This window comes from Mesocricetus auratus, unplaced genomic scaffold, assembly GCF_017639785.1.
Source record: "Mesocricetus auratus isolate SY011 unplaced genomic scaffold, BCM_Maur_2.0 Super-Scaffold_100007, whole genome shotgun sequence".
Classification (NCBI taxonomy): domain Eukaryota; kingdom Metazoa; phylum Chordata; class Mammalia; order Rodentia; family Cricetidae; genus Mesocricetus; species Mesocricetus auratus.
The window spans coordinates 97,535,374-97,550,417 of NW_024429191.1; the positions used below are offsets into that span (position 1 = coordinate 97,535,374).

Below are 15,044 nucleotides of genomic sequence, written 5' to 3' on the forward strand. Positions count from 1 at the left end.
GGACAGAGCCCACAGCTGAGCTTTCCTGGCTCTGTGTTCTGGGTTCTACCTGGCCCTCTTTAAGCTTCCTAAGCACTGTCAGGTAAGGGTCCCGCCTTGGAGCTGCCACATGGTAGCTGCCTCCTCAGTCACTTCCAAGGGAACCCTCTTGACTGGTGGTGGTAGAAAAACAGATAAGATCCTGTGGGTGTGCCAGCCAGTTTCTCAGAAGTGCTAGAAAGAATGAAGCCATAGCGTTGCTGGCAGGGAGTGTAGAAGGTGGCCCTGGCCACGGCAAGGCTACCTTGGTGGGAGGTAGGGCCAGCCATTCTGAGGAAGGTTCCAGCGCTGTCCTCCCCATGCCCCCTACTTGGATCCCTGGCTTCCTTCTGGCGCCCTTCCAGGGGCACTAGGGCAGCCCCCCCGCCCACCCCACAGGCCTCCTCTCATGACGCTTTGATCGCAGACCTCACAATTGCGTTTCAAAGCATTCACCGCCCTTGTTTGTGTCCCTCTGCTGCCGGCTGGAGGCTGAGGTTTCAGCGTTCCTAGGCCTGGCCTTTGAAGCTTGCTCTTATTAATCTTTTAACATCCCCCCAACCCCACCCACCCCTCCAGCCTGTGGCACTCACAGGAGCCTGGAGCCGCATGGAAAGAATGCCCTCAGCCTGCAGCTGCAGCCCCTTCCCAGGTCCTGCTGGTCTCCTGGCTGCTCTCAGTCTTTGGCCATGTCAGCCAGCCCCAGCCTCCCCCTCCCCAGCCTCCCCCCCCCTTGGGTACAGAGACTGAAAAAGAGGGGAACATTCTGAGGTGTGATGCTAGGGCTTCTTGGGCCTCTATGGCCCTGGGCTTTTCTATCATGTATCTTGACAAGGCGGCTTCAGAGCCTTGTGTCCAAGGATGTCAATGGAAGCAACCTGTCTACCTGTGCCTAAGAAGGTAGAGCCAGTCCTTGGACAGAAACCACGTACCCTCCACCCCTCTTGGACAGATATAGTTTAGAAAACTTTGATCCCAGGCATTCAGTTGGGTTTTCAAAGCACTAGCTATCCATGTTTGGGTGGGATAGGAGGAACTTGGGCTGGTCCTGGCTGCAGCTTCCTACTTAGTCCAGTGGTGACAATCCTGCCTGGGCCAGTGTATCGTACAAGGAAGTAGTCTCTCAGCTCATGACTTCCCTGAAGCAGCTTGATTTTGGGAACCAGCCTTTGCCTCGTGCCTGGGCATGCCTTCCTAGGGCACTCCTGCCACCCAGTGGCTCTCAGTGCATCCTAACTGCAGAGATGCTCCCACCCATAGCCCCTCACTCTTATTTTGGGGGTCATAAGTGGAGCAGGGTGTGGGGCGAGTTGTATGGCAATGGGTCTTTCTCTTCTATTTCTATTCCTAGATAGTGTCAGGCTGGTAGACCCAGACCCCAACTTAACAGCCCTATATCTCCTCTGACCCCCTCTGCAAAGTGTACCCAAGACATACGCTACAGTGCACTGTGAGCGTCCAGACTGACAAATAGTTACTGGTACTACAGTTGGGCAGTGGAGTGTGCAGGACACCACAGCCCACACAAATGCAGAGTGGGGCTCCTAACTGTGTCTTGCTGTCCTGTGGTCCATGAGGGTAGAGTGCTGGAGGGAGGATGGCCTGAGCCTGCTGAATACTGCCTGTCTGGCCCTCTGAGCCCTCCCTGCCCTCTACCTTCCCTGTAGGCAAACCTCTTCCCTGCTGCCCTTGTACACTTTGGAGCTGAAGAACCAGCAGGTGAGTGAGGCCTCACTTCTGACCTCTGCCCACAGGGATATCCCGGTTTCCCCGATGCCCAAAGCAGTGTTCCTTAGAAAGTATTTGCTCTGAGGTCCTCGTGGGCTTGGGGGATCTGCATGCAGCCCAGTACCCACCCCGCTTACAGTATGTGGGTGGAAGTCCAGGCCTCGTCTGCTAAGGGTGAGCTCTGGCCTCTACAGGTCTCTACCTGGAACCTGGGCTACTAGAGCACACAGTCTCCCCATCTGCGGCCGACGTGCTGGTGGCTAGGTAAGTTCCTGAGGGGTTGGGAGCCCCTCCAAGGCTGTGCCCACTACCTGGCCTTGGCCTCTCACCCCTAGGTGTATGTCCCGGGTCGCCGGGTCCCCACCTCTGCTGCCAGCCCCAGACCCTGTGTCCCTGGAGTCTGAGCCAATCGCTGAGGAGGGGGCACTGGGGCCCTCAGAGCTCATTCAAGGGACAGCCCAGCCTGTGAGGAGAAGCCTGGGCAAAGTGCCCAAGTGGCTGAAGTTGCCAGGTGCCTGTCTGTCATGGACTAACTGGGTAGGGCAGGGTGGCTGGGCAGCAACCCAGGAACATGTGGTCATTCTGGTGTTTGTGTCACAGCCAGCAAGAGGTGAGAGCTACCAGCCTGGAGATGCCACAGGATCCCACCCCACCCACCCCGAGCAGGAATAAAGACTCGCGCTTCTCTCGAGACCCTTGGGTTTTCTTTTCTGCAGAAAGGGCTCTCAGGCCTCCATCTAGCTCAGCCGCATTCACTACTACTACTTGAGAAGGCCAGAACCCTGGGTAGGCCACTTCTCGTTCTTATCTGACCTCATTAGCCCCTAACCCTGAATGGACACAAGTGGAGAAGGAAGCCTCCTTGGCAAATTACCTACAACCCAGGGCCATTCCAAGCTTCTGGCATAAAGCCAGAGAGGGGGAAGCAGGCACCTGGCCACAAAGCTATCTTGGCTTGCCTGGCCTGGGGTATTCTGGTAGACCTTTCTATACACCTTCAGTGGGACTGCGGGTCCCGTTCCAGCACTTAAGCTGGTTGGAGCTCTGTGTCCCACCAGCCAGCCCCTTCCCAAATGTCTCCCATCTGCCACCTGCTCCCCAGGGCTTGGAAGTCAGAAACCTCGTGTGTGTGTGTGTGTGTGTGTGTGTGTGTGTGTGTGTGCGCGTGCGCGGCGTGCAGGGTGTTATAGACATTTAGAGCAGCTCTATCCATCCAGCTAAATCCAGTCTTCTTCAGAGGTTGCCCTCAGGTCTACTCTGGGCTCTCTGAGAGTAGTTATTGTCCCCTCATGTTATGTCTTTCCTCCTTGATCTCCCATCCCCACATCTAGCACTATCGTTACGGTTTCTACCACTGACAGAGTTCTCAGTTCTGGGCCTTGATGCTGGGTAACTGTTGGGAGCTCCACGTTGTCTCCAGATGGACTGACAGTCAGGAGCTTTTTAAGTGCCTCCCTAAGACCTACGAGGGCACAATGTGTGGGGTTAGCAAGGTACCCTCAATGTCTCCTGAGACCTGGCCTGCCAGGGCCTGATCATCAGAGGGCTTGGATGGGGGCTTCCGGGTCGGCCTCTCAACTCGACCTCTCGGAGGGCACAGCCTGTCCCTTATCTATGCCCAGACTGCAATTGGACAGGGCAGGGCCAAAGGAGAGCCTTCCTGCAGTTCTGCACGGCCACAGGACAGGCCCAGGCAGGTCTCCAGGTCTTCTCACCTTGTGTATCCTGGTTCTGCCTCCACCAGTGAACCGTTACTGGTTCGCAGAAACAGTCTTGGACCCCACTGCCTGCTAGTGGCAGTTGCTGTGGCCTGTGGTAGGAGTAACATTTTCCAGTGAGCCAACCACATATGTGAAGGCCCTGGCTTGACTGCACATGTGCACACGTGCTGCTTGTCATCCTGCACTCTCAGAGTTATGCGTTCGTCCCACCGAGCTGGGAAGGGAGCAGGGGGCTCAGGCTTTGATGCAACTAGACTTGGGGGGGTGATTAATGGCAACAAGAAGGCCAAGCCTCAGAGAGATGGTGTTGATTTAGATGTTGCTTTGTAAGAACAAATTTACAGCTCAGGGAGGCGTCCTGGGGGTGGGGGGTCAGGTGGCTAGAAAGCTACCCAGCAGCTTTGATGTAGGGTGGCAGGGAGGCAGCATTGCCAGCAGCTGGTTTGTTTATAATGAAAGCCTGGGGGCGGGGCTGTAGCTGGAGGGCGGGCTGGGGGTGGGGGGCTGTGGCTGGAGGCAGGCTGGTCCACATGTCCCTGCACCTGTCTCAGAACAACCCCCAGAGGCAATAACTAGGAAGGGTAACAGCTGCTGGTATCTTCGCATCCTTTGGAAGCCAGAGAACTTGGGAACTAGGTGTCAGTGCTTGTGTGAATTCATCCTGGGCTTTTCAGGCCACGGTGCAACCTCTAGAAGTCCAGCAGCTGTGAAGAGAGGTGTGCTCAAAGTGGCCACACAGGTGCCACTGAGTGTTGGGCTGCCCCCCCACAGCCACACCCAGACCCACATACCAGCTGAGGCAGCACCTTCTCCAGCTGATCCACATTCACAACATCGAGGTCCTCTGCCTGGGCCTGGCAGACCCCGCGGGCAGCAGCTTCTGTGAAACACTCTGAAGTGAGCCTGGAGAAGCTGGGCGGATTCAGCCCTGCCCTTGTCAGCCCTCAGAAGAGGGCTAGGTTTTCAGGGACAGGGCTTAGGGTTGACAGTAACTGAGAAAAACCTATTAGTTTGTCTACTGAAAAGTAAGACAAGGAAATCTCCATTTTTCCCGGCACTTGCGGGGCCACTGGCTCACCTACTACGAAGATCCTCAGGAACTCTGCCATGAGCTGCAGTGCGTCCCCACTGACTGGAGGGAAAGAGCGGGTCATGGGGCAGCCTCCCTGTGCCCCACATTCTTACCCACATCACTCACGTGCCCCAGACCTTTAGTCTTGCAATCCCTGAAGTGAAGATGCAGTAGTCTGCTCACGAGCTCCTGGAGGAAGGGCAGGGAGTCAGTGCCATTCCCAACAGGGCTCCCAGCTTCCAACTAGAAACAGTGCCATCCTAGGGCCTCTTCCCAGGTTGAGGGGAGGATGTCACAGGGGCTGTCGAGAAGGGCTTGAGAGACTTGCCTATAGGGGCAAGGGATGGAGGAAAGTCCAGTAACGTCACTCCCATCCCTGGGAGCAGAGGGACAACACTCCTCTGCAGAGAGAACACTCCGGCAGACCGGGGGGATGGATGCCCTGGCAGCTTTGGCAACCTATCTGTCAGCACTGCCTAGCTTGGATCACTGCTGCACAGACACACACAACATATTAGAGATGGGCTATGGCTGGAGGGGCGGGTGGCTGGATAGATACCCAAGAGCCCCTGAGGTTTCTTTGGCAAGAAGTTGGAAGTCATTTCTAGCTGTAAGTGAAATAGTTCTGGAGAGATCTAGCTGTAATTGATGCAATACTGAGTGGTGGTGATGGTGGCGGCAGGGGATTGGCCAAGCTTCAGGGATGGTTTGAGACCCCAAAAGGTTGGTGGCAATGTTCGAGATGGGGATAAGTGTGAGAATCCAGAGGGGACACACAAAGTGTTCCTGAGAATCTGTGCAGTTTGTGAAGCCATCAGACCACTCAGGGTTACCTAGCACAGGACAGAGTGGGAAATGGCTGGAAAAGGGCAAAAGGTTGGCAGCAATGGGCACCCAGAACCCTAGAAATGGGTGGATTCCCGAGCATCAGTCACACAGAGGCCACGATACCCTTTCGCTGCAGAGGGGCACAGATGGGGGCAATGGACATGAGTCTGAGGCACAGGTGAACTTGTCAGGGGGGACAATTACGTGAGAACAGTGCCCCCTGCTGGCATTTTTCTCCTGCATGCTACCACAGCGGTAGCAACAGCTTCAGCATAGGACTGGACTACAGCCCCACGGGCCGCTCAGCGAACGAGTGGATGTGGGTGCTGGAGGTAGGACTAGGGAAAAGCCGGTGGCACACTCCAGTTCCGCGTCCAGAAGGCCACAGTCAGGGCGGGACACAGGTCCCTCCCTTCCTGTCACTCTCCCACGGCAGCCCGCTCACCGTATCCAATGATTCTGACCACAGCCCCCAAAACTATTCAAGTACTGAACGGAGCGTGGTGGCCAGCCCGGCCTCTGCACAGGGTGCGCACCGTCCTGATAAAAAGAGCCGACCCCCTGACCGCATCACTCAAGGCACGGAAAACCTCCGCTTCGGTTTCCCCCAGAAAACGAGCCAGTCCTGGCAAACCGGCTTTTGTCACTGAGAAACGACGCCGGCCCCAACAGTGGAGGCTCGCGTCGGTGTGCCCCACGCACCGCACCGGCCGGGCTTGGAAAGGCCCCCCTTGTCACCAGCCTGGATCAATCATCTGCAGACCCGCTCCGTGCAGAGCGCGCGGGCTGCCCTGCCCAGGTCCATACGGCTGCCGGACCGCCACCAAAGACACGGGACACAGCGACAAGGCCGACTTCCAGCCTGCACAAGTGTCACGCGGGGAACCCACAGTGCCCAGAGCTAACCTCGCACCACTCCCGAGGACCTCACCTTCCGGAAGCCGCTGGTTTCCTCCATGGCCACAGTTTCAACGCGCGCTCTCCGGAACTCTCCCACGTCCCAACCTATGAACGGGGAGCGCGTCCGTGAAGTCCCGCCTCTAAGCTCAGCAGCCAATCACTTAAGCGTTCCCCTCTCTCCTTGAGTTCCCAACCAATGAGTCGGCCCGCACTTCGCTCTCATTGGTCTACCGATAGCCCCTCTTCCGCAATGCCTCATGGGAGTTGTAGTTCCTATCTTTCTTACCGCAGCTCCACGCTCTTCCTGGATACTGAGGCGCGAGGGACCGCGTTCAGAGCACAGCACCAGCGACCCGAGGCCACGTCGCGAGGGCGGGCTAGGGGCCGCAGGGCCAGACCAGGGTACGTGCAACGCGCCTACCTCTCTCCTAGGCCAGTGCTCTGCGCTCCGGCTCTCCCTATCTCTGAAACCCCTCTTCGAGCGGTTTCGACCTCCTTTCTATTCCACATTCCTAGGCCTCCCTTTTATAGGGCCAGTTCAGCTCAACGCCCCCGTGTACACTCTCTAGGGAAAGGGGCTCTCAGCCATCGGTCTAGCAAGCTTACGTGCAGCCTGTTTCTAGGGGCATGCTTGCAAGGCCCTGCCAGCATTCGGGGACATGGAGGAGTTGCGGCGCTCCTACAGCCGCCTGTGCAAGGAAAGTGGGGCCGAACCCCAGGAGGCTGTCCTGCAGCAGCTACACCAGCTTCCGCGGGGCCGACTGGACCTGGCAACTCAGAGCCTGACGGTGGACACCTGCAGGGCCCTTGGCAAGCTGCTGCATGATGAGAAGCTGTTGAAGGAGCTTGTCCTCAGCGACTGCATGCTGAGTGAGGAAGGTGAGGCCGGTGGCCTCGGAACAACACCTGAAGCTTCCGAGTGAGGGTTCAAGCCCTTTGCCTCCAGGCTGGCCTAAGGGCGGGTGTCCTGATTGTGTTTGCCCCGGGGACCCGTAAGCAGGAAAGTCAATGCGTTCCCTATCCCCCTCCCCCCTTTTTTTCTCCCCAGTTCCTTTGTTTTCTCCTCTGTTTGTGCACTTTAGCTTTCTTTTTCCAAAACCTGGGAGTAGAGGTCAGTGTCACTGAAATAGAGAAACATTAATGTCTCCAGCCTTCACAGTCCCCTATGCTGGCTCCAGAAAGGTCAGGCCTGGCAAGCTCTTGTTGTTTTCTGGTTTTTCGAGATAGGGTTTCTCTGTGGCTTTGGAGGCTGTCCTGGAACTAGCTTTTGTAGACCAGGCTGGCCTCGAACTCACAGAGATCCACCTGCCTCTGCCTCCCTAGTGCTGGGATTAAAGGCGTGCGCCACCAACGCTCGGCAGGTCTGGCTAGCTCTAACCTTACAACAAATGGGGGAAACTCATTCCTACTGCGAACCCAAAACAGTGGTACCACTAGGACAGATGTGCCCCCTCTTCTGTTTCTGGGTAGCAGCCCTCTCCTCCAACTGCCTTTACACAGGGTCCACACTGCTGTTCCAAGGGCTGTGTGCCAACACCACTGTGCAACATCTGGATCTAAAGGTGAGCAGGCCGGCACCCTGGGCAGTGGAAAGTGACAGGGACCCCTGGGGTCTTGACAGTTGCTAGAGACCATCTGTAAGAGTTCCCAATGCCAGCCGGGCGGTGGTGGCACACGCCTTTAGTCCCAGCGCTCGGGAGGCAGAGGCAGGCGGATCTCTGTGAGTTCAAGGCCAGCCTGGTCTACAAATCGAGTTCCAGGACAGCTTCCAAAACAACACAGAGAAACCCTGTCTCGAAAAACCAAAAAAAAAAAGAGTTCCCAATGCCGAAGGTCTTTAGGACTGCTCTCTGAGGATCCCCGTGGGTGTTGGGAGTGTTTTAAAGGCAGAGTGATGTCCTCAGCATGCCCCACATGCCCTGATCTCAACAGTGTTCACATAAACTCCAAAGGGACCGAGTGCCATAATGCTGGCAGCCACGCCTTTGCCGGGAGCTGCCTCATAGCCTTTTGCGCTGCCTGGGTCTGTGAGGACACAGACGTGGTATCCGGAACCAGGGTAACCAGAGTGACTGACTGGCCAGGGTGTTCCTTTTTCTAGGGCAACAACCTCCGAGCTACAGGAGCCGAGGCTCTGGGAAAGCTCCTTCGCCAGAGCAAATCCATTCAGAGGTAGGACTACACCCAGGCCTCACCTGTACCTCACGCCTGCCTCTCCATGTATGCGGCTTGGGGTTGGCCCCAGAGGGTAACAATCCTGCAACCAGCTCACTGTCCCCCGCTGTACCCATGTTCTTGCTTTAAACCCGCTGGTTAACTCTGGCCTTCTACTCGCTCTGGACCCCGAGGGTCAGACATTCTGTTGAGCCAGGAACCTGTGTCCATCCTCCCTGTAGTCTTACCCTAGAGTGGAACAACGTGGGCATGTGGGAAGACGCCTTTGCCTCCTTCTGTGGGGGCCTAGCAGCCAATAGCACCCTGCGGCAGCTGGACCTCAGAAACAACCAAATAAGTCATAAGGGAGCCGAGGAACTGGCCCTGGCCCTGAAGGGCAACACCACCCTCCAGCACCTGGGTGAGGCCTCCTGAATTCTGCCATAACCACCCCCACCCCATGTGACCCGGGTACGTTGGGCTGTATTAAATTGCACCCTCTCCCTCGCTGCTGGAGAGGTTGACTTGGGCTCCTGGCTGTATTGGCGGCCACAGGCAGTAAAGTACGAGGGGAGGTATCCTGGGCTGGGCCAGTACCTCCCTCCCATCCAACTGAGTGACAGTAGGTTTCCTTCCAGACCTGCGCTGGAATAACATTGGCCTCCTGGGGGGCCGGGCCCTGGTGAACTGTCTCCCCAGCAACAGAACCCTGCAGAGGTTGGACCTGGCTGGGAACAACATCCCTGGGGACATCCTGAGAGCTGTGGGTATGAGCGCTCAGGGCTGCTAGCTTCTTACAAGTTGGGGTAAGCCCTTTAACAAAAGCCCATCCACCACAGAAGGGTGAGGCTCGGGGCTCAAGAGGTGGAGGCCCAGGAAATGAGTAGCTGGCTAGCCTAGGTCAAGGGGTGAAAGCAACTGGTGCTTGTACCAGGCATCTCTCGTATGTTCACACATCTTAGCACCCATGTAGTCAGGGTGCTGGTTTCACAGGCTAGAAGCTAAAGCCTTGCGGCTTAAAGCCTTTGCTCTGACGGCCATTGGTGGCCTGAGCCACAGCCAGGGAGGCTTCTTCTTCTTCTTTTTTTTTATTATTATGTATACAGTGCCAGAAGAGGGCACCAGAGATCATTATAGATGGTTGTGAGCCACCATGTGGTTGCTGGGAATTGAACTCAGGACCTCTGGAAGAGCAGTCAGTGCTCTTAACCTCTGAGCCATCTCTCCAGCCCCCGAGGGAGGCTTCTTGGTATCTTCCCCCAGCTACCCGAGTTTGTGTCTGTGCTGTGTGTAGATGGATGTGCGTGTGTGTGTGCCTGCGTGGGGGGTGCCAGGCTGGCGCTGACTGATGTCAGAACCCACTTCCATCTGCCTATGAACCCTGAGTCCTTATAAATGATAACTTGGCCTCCGGCTCAGTAGTTTGTCACCTGGTATCACCCACCAAGATCTGAGCTTTCAGGACTGGAGTCCTGGATCCCAGACTTTGCCTTACTCCCTGCTGCGGAGGAGTCGTCACCTGCTGCTGGCTGTACCTGACTCTTTGGTCATCTCCAGTGTCTTTTTGTTCCCAGCCCTGTATCTGTGTGGGTGTAATCCTTATAATTGTTTTGTTTGATCTTCTTGTGTGTGTGAAAGACGGTCTTGCTATGTAGCCCAGGGCTGGCTTTGACCTCATTTATTTGTATCTTATGTGCATTGATGCTTTGCTTGCATGTATGTCTGTGTGAGGGAGTCAGATCCCCTGGAACTGGAGTTACAGACAGCTGTGAGCTGCCATGTGGGTGCTTGGAATTGAACCTGGGCCCTCTGGAAGAGCAGTCAGTGCTTTTAACCGCTGAGCCATTTCTCCAACCAACCCCTGGCTTTGACCTCATAACCCACCTGCCTCAGGTGCCTCAGTTCAGGGATCATTGGCATGCAGTGCCACATCTGGCTTATAATACTGTTAGTCTTTCGAGAAGATAGCACCCATCTCTTAAAGTCATATACCCCTTGACCTTTGTTGGGGAAGCCAGATGTCCCAGGAAGTGCCAACTTTGAGGGTAGTAGAGCAGCTTCTCCGTATGTACAAAAGACCTCCTGTGTCAAGGTTCCTGCGTCACCCAGTCCTGTCCTCCACTGAAATGGTTTGCCCAGGTGCACTGGATGGGGATGCCTGATTTGTTGTGGAGATGCTGCCTTCCGTAGGGTGGGCTCCCAGATGACCAACTTCCGACACAGGCAGCACAGGGCTGGGTTAGCCATTGCCCGTAACGTCAAGCCCAGTGGATCACATGGCCTTTTCTGACAGAACAAGCCATGGACCACAACCAGGACCGGCTCACTGCGTTTCGGGAGAACCAAGCCCGCACCAACATCCTTAGCAAGGAGGTTCACCACCTCCAGGAAGAGAAGTCCAAGCAGGTGAACATAGTGCCCTCGGTAGCCCAGCTTAGCTGCCTTCTTCCTTGCCCTCCCTATCCTCCTTCCCTCCAGGCCTCTGAGCCAAGGCAACCCAGGGCTTAGGTGGCCTCCTGTCCCCAGTTTCCTCTGAGAGCAAACAGGGAGTCCTAGCCTCCAGGCCTCTGCAGCCTGACTCTGTTGATGGGAGTCGGTACTGTCCGCTTCTAAGGGTGCTTTGACTGACTTTATCTCCAGTTTCTGGATTTGATGGAGACCATTGATAAGCAACGGGAAGAGATGGCCAGAAACGGCAGGTGAGTGAGCCCTGGGGGTTGCAGGAAGTAGGACCATAACTGGGGTGCCTGCTCCTCAGTGCCTGGCTTCTGATTTGAGTTATCATCCAACCTGAGCCCTGTCTGTTACAACAAGGCCATTGCTTCCGAGCAGGTGGGCTGGCAGTTAGTGGCAGATGTGCAGCGCTTTTAGCTATGTGCCTGGCGGATTGAGGACGTTACAGACACAAATGTGCAGAGACCAGCGGCTGCTGCCAAGGCTGGGGAGAAGGCAGCGGCCTCCAGGGTTTGGATTTCCCAGAACCACCTCTCTGTCCTTAGGGCATCAGCAGCACGAGTTGGGCAGCTCCAGGAAGCCCTCAACGAGAGACAGTCCATCATCAATGCCCTCAAAGCCAAGTAAGGCAGATGAGAGGAGCCTTCAAACACCTTAGAGACTTAGCAGCCGGTGCCCACGAGGCAGAGGAGGGGACAAGCGCTTCCTGGGGTTTGAGGAGAGGCTTGGGCGGAGTGAGGACAGATGTTTGCCAAGCAGGTGACATTCTTGATGGAGCTGAACTAGGGCCGGCCTTCCTCTTTGTAGGCTGCAGATGACAGAGGCTGCTCTGGCTCTGTCAGAGCAGAAGGCCCAGGACCTGGGGGAACTGCTGACCACAGCGGAACAGGAACGGCAGAGCCTGTCACAGAGGCAGGAGAAGGAGCGCAAGCTGGAGCAGCAGGTAGGAGCTGGGCTGTGTGGACTATTACCTGCATGGCAGCAGCCCGACCAGAAGCGTCTGTCACGTTGCCCTTCTCACTCAGGAAGCTGCAGATCGGGAATCTAAGCTCCTCAGGGATCTGTCCGCCTCCAATGAGAAGAACCTGCTGCTTAGAAGCCAGGTATGAGGGGTGTGGGTTCGAAGGGGTGTGGCCACGGGGCTAGAGTCAGCCACCCAAAGAGCCCAGGGTAGTAGTATAGCAGGGCTGGGTGAAGCCTCCTCTGGTGTTGACTGCATCCCAGGTGGAGGAGTTGGAGCGGAAGGTAAAGTCTCAGCAGGAGCAGCTGTTTCTGACCAGGCAGGAGCTGACTAACACGTCCGCCGAGTTGAAGATCCGTGCTATTCAGGCTGAGGGTAGGCATGGACGGGCTTGGCACTAAGGGCACACGGAGCTCCAGGGACAAAGCAACGCCCCCCCCCCCTTCTCCCCAGAGAAGCCTCACCGCGTTCTTCCCCACTGGGCCTCCAGAGCGCTTGGATGTGGAGAAGAGGAGAGCCAAACAGAATATGGAAGACTTGGAAAAGCTGCACTCCAAGGAGGTGCTGTCTTATGGATACCCCTGTCCCCACTTGGGGCCTGCAGACCAGCCCTGTGTGGTTCGCTATGCCTAGTGCGCGCCCTTGAGTTGATAGTGCCAGAGTCGCAGGCAACAGTATCCATGGTTCAGGCAGCTAATGGACTTCCTTGCTGTGTGTTCTCCTGATCGGAGCCTCTGTCTTTGGCGCCCACCAGGACACTCAAGTCAGGCCTTTGCCAGTTGATAACCTGCTTTCCAGGGTAGGGATTCCATGGGGGCAAGGGCTAGGGGAGCCCGTGTTTGCTGGCCCTGACCCCACCCCCACCCCCACCCCTTCCTTTTGGACAGGTGGATCACATGACCCGTCACCTAGAGGAGAGTGAGAGGGCCATGCAGGAGAGGGTGCAGAGACTAGAGGCTCTGCGGCTGTCCTTGGAAGAGGTGAGACTACACGGGCCCTGGGTAGACTGCAGGTGACATTTATGGCCTCAGGACCCCCGAGTTTCAGCCTCGTTAGGTCTCACTACGGGGACCCCACCCATCCCTGAAAGGTTAGAGACTAGAAATGACATTTAGGCCTCCTTGGCAGTAAAAAAAAAAAATCCCTGTGTGGTTCCAAGGATATTTATGGAAAAGTTTTCCCAGCCTGGCTGCTCAGCGGCGTGGAAGGGGCCCTGGGTCAAGGGGGCGGTGCGTTCGCAAGATGGGCTGGTGGTAGCCATCTGCCACGCAGGAGCTGGGCCGCGTGAAGGCGGCACTGCACAGTGAGCGCGGCCAAGCTGAGGAGGAGCTCATCAAAGCCAGGAACCAGGCCCGCCTGGAGGAGGTGAGCTTTGGCCACAAGTATGTAGGGCTCAATTGTTGCACCTTGCAAGGGAGTCTGGTTGAAGGAGTGGGAGAGGACCAGGGCCGTGGGCCTCAGGACTGGAGCTCAGAGATCTCAGGAGCCAGCAGGGCTGTGGTTGCTTCCTGTACTGCTTGGGCACGGGGAAGGCTAGAGATGATAGAGTTGGCTTGAGATGCAGGAGGAGAGCCCAGTGAGAGAGATAACTCGTGTGACACCATGAAGCCAGGCCCTTGCAGAGGGGTGGAGGTTAGCCCACTTGCAGACTGTCTCGTCCCTCCGGTTTTGAGCTCAGACTGTGCAGCAGCCCATCCCCCCCCCCCCCGCCCACAGCAACACCGCCTTGCTCATCTGGAGGAGAAGATTCGGCTGTTGGCACAGGCAAGGGATGAGGCTCAGGGTACTTGCCTGCAGCAGAAGCAGGTGGTGGCTGAGTCCCAGGCCCGGGCCAGCCAGCTGAACCTGCAAATAGAGGGCCAGCAGAGGCGTCTGGAAGAACTGCAGCAGGTTAGGTGGCGCGGCGGGCATCGGGGAGCACAGGCTCTAGGGGTTCATTTCCAGGCTGTGGGTCTCACCCTTCCCCAACCCCCCCATCCCAGGAGCTGAGCAACAAGGACCAAGAAAAAGTGGCTGAGGTGACCAGGGTGAGGGTTGAGCTGCAGGAACAGATGGGCCGTATGCAGGCCGACCTGGTGGCCCAGGAGCTGCTGAGGGAGAAGGTGGCAGCCTTGGAGCGGCAGCTGAAAGGTTACCACCATATCACCTGGACAGCGGAGCTGGGCGGGGGCGGGGGCGAGGTTCTCCCCTAGAGATGCGTCCCATCCTTCCCACACCCCTAGGCAGGGTTTCTCTGTATAACCCTGGCTGTTCTGGAACTCGCTCTTTGGACCATGCTGGCCTTCAAACTCAAGAGATCCACCTGCCTCTCTGTCTCCCAAGTGCTGGGATGGGAAGGCCTTGGGACACACGGAAAGGCACCTATTCCCTCCTTATTGAGCCTCTCCCTTGCAGTGATCGGGAGTGAACACCGGGAGGCGCTGCTGGACAGAGAGAGTGAGAACGCGTCTCTCCGAGAAAAGCTAAGGCTCAAAGAGGCAGAGATCTCACGCATCCGGGATGAAGAGGCCCAGAGGGCAAGCTTCCTGCAAAATGCTGTCCTGGCTTACGTTCAGGGGTCTCCTCTGAGAGCCTTGAGTCCCCCTAAATGAAGGGGGGAAGGGAGGCCGGGAGCTCCCTGCGAGTGCAGAAATGCCATATATATCATTCTCAAAGGAAGGCTTGGGGTTCAGAAGCGTCAGCTGCAGTGTCAGGGTGGGGTTCTGCCAACGTTGGTGCTCACCGGCACCCCTGCCCATCCAAGGTAGCTCACCCGGAGGTCACCACGGTATAGTCGAGACGAAGTGCGCAGAAATGCGCTCAGAAGACCCAATCCTAGAACAACTGCTGTAGGAGGGAACAGATGCCCCAATGGCAGGGTGGAAATACAGGACTTTTTATACTTGGTGATACATTCTTGTCCAGTTCCTTTCTGCCGCACCCGCTGCCCCAGCCGCGTGAATGAACCTCCGGGGTGGTACTGGGTTGTCCCGATTGCTACCAGGCACACGAGGGTTTCCTCAGCTGCAGGGTGGGCTGGAGTCCCTGGGAAGCATTGGGCTCGTCCGCCCGGCGCATCCATTTCGGTGGCATCACCAACCCGAGCTGCGTGGCACCACATCCTCGTTCCTGGGTGTGGACCCTCAGTCTCAGCCTTCCTTCGGGGTTCAAGGACTGGCTAGGGCTCCGCCCCCCACCGCAGCTCGCCCCTTGCCCCGCCCCGCCTGCG

At 56.9% G+C, this 15,044-nt stretch overlaps 3 protein-coding genes across 5 annotated transcripts in view; 2 read left to right on the forward strand and 1 right to left on the reverse strand.

The window, feature by feature from the left end:
* Positions 1 to 2,437, forward strand: part of Aspscr1 (ASPSCR1 tether for SLC2A4, UBX domain containing) — a 38,492-nt gene extending 36,055 nt beyond the window's left edge. For 2 of the 3 annotated variants that reach the window (XM_005069796.4, XM_013113374.3), the window contains exons 13-16: positions 1,686 to 1,737; positions 1,941 to 2,010; positions 2,082 to 2,257; positions 2,347 to 2,437. In XM_005069796.4, the coding sequence (XP_005069853.1) occupies positions 1,686 to 1,737; positions 1,941 to 2,010; positions 2,082 to 2,257; positions 2,347 to 2,360 (312 nt within the window). In that variant the 3' untranslated portion in view covers positions 2,361 to 2,437. Of the gene's footprint in view, positions 1 to 1,685; positions 1,738 to 1,940; positions 2,011 to 2,081; positions 2,258 to 2,346 lie in introns of those variants that run through there. The other variant, XR_005878574.1, reaches the window with a different exon arrangement.
* A 1,323-nt stretch (positions 2,438 to 3,760) lies between these two features.
* On the reverse strand, positions 3,761 to 6,446 carry Cenpx (centromere protein X). Its single transcript, XM_005070174.4, has 5 exons — positions 6,299 to 6,446; positions 4,677 to 4,728; positions 4,546 to 4,599; positions 4,259 to 4,347; positions 3,761 to 4,171 (listed from the first exon to the last, which is right to left on the reverse strand). The coding sequence occupies exons 1-5, from the start codon at positions 6,323 to 6,325 to the stop codon at positions 4,157 to 4,159; spliced, it is 237 nt and encodes a 78-aa protein (XP_005070231.1). The 5' UTR covers positions 6,326 to 6,446; the 3' UTR covers positions 3,761 to 4,156.
* A 79-nt stretch (positions 6,447 to 6,525) lies between these two features.
* Positions 6,526 to 14,727, forward strand: Lrrc45 (leucine rich repeat containing 45). Its single transcript, XM_005069794.4, has 18 exons — positions 6,526 to 6,669; positions 6,891 to 7,146; positions 7,768 to 7,829; positions 8,369 to 8,439; positions 8,664 to 8,842; positions 9,060 to 9,188; positions 10,715 to 10,827; positions 11,062 to 11,120; positions 11,421 to 11,498; positions 11,683 to 11,818; positions 11,901 to 11,978; positions 12,100 to 12,211; positions 12,327 to 12,397; positions 12,724 to 12,816; positions 13,109 to 13,201; positions 13,553 to 13,726; positions 13,819 to 13,966; positions 14,231 to 14,727. The coding sequence occupies exons 2-18, from the start codon at positions 6,927 to 6,929 to the stop codon at positions 14,425 to 14,427; spliced, it is 2,013 nt and encodes a 670-aa protein (XP_005069851.1). The 5' UTR covers positions 6,526 to 6,669; positions 6,891 to 6,926; the 3' UTR covers positions 14,428 to 14,727.
* Positions 14,728 to 15,044: the final 317 nt, after the last annotated feature.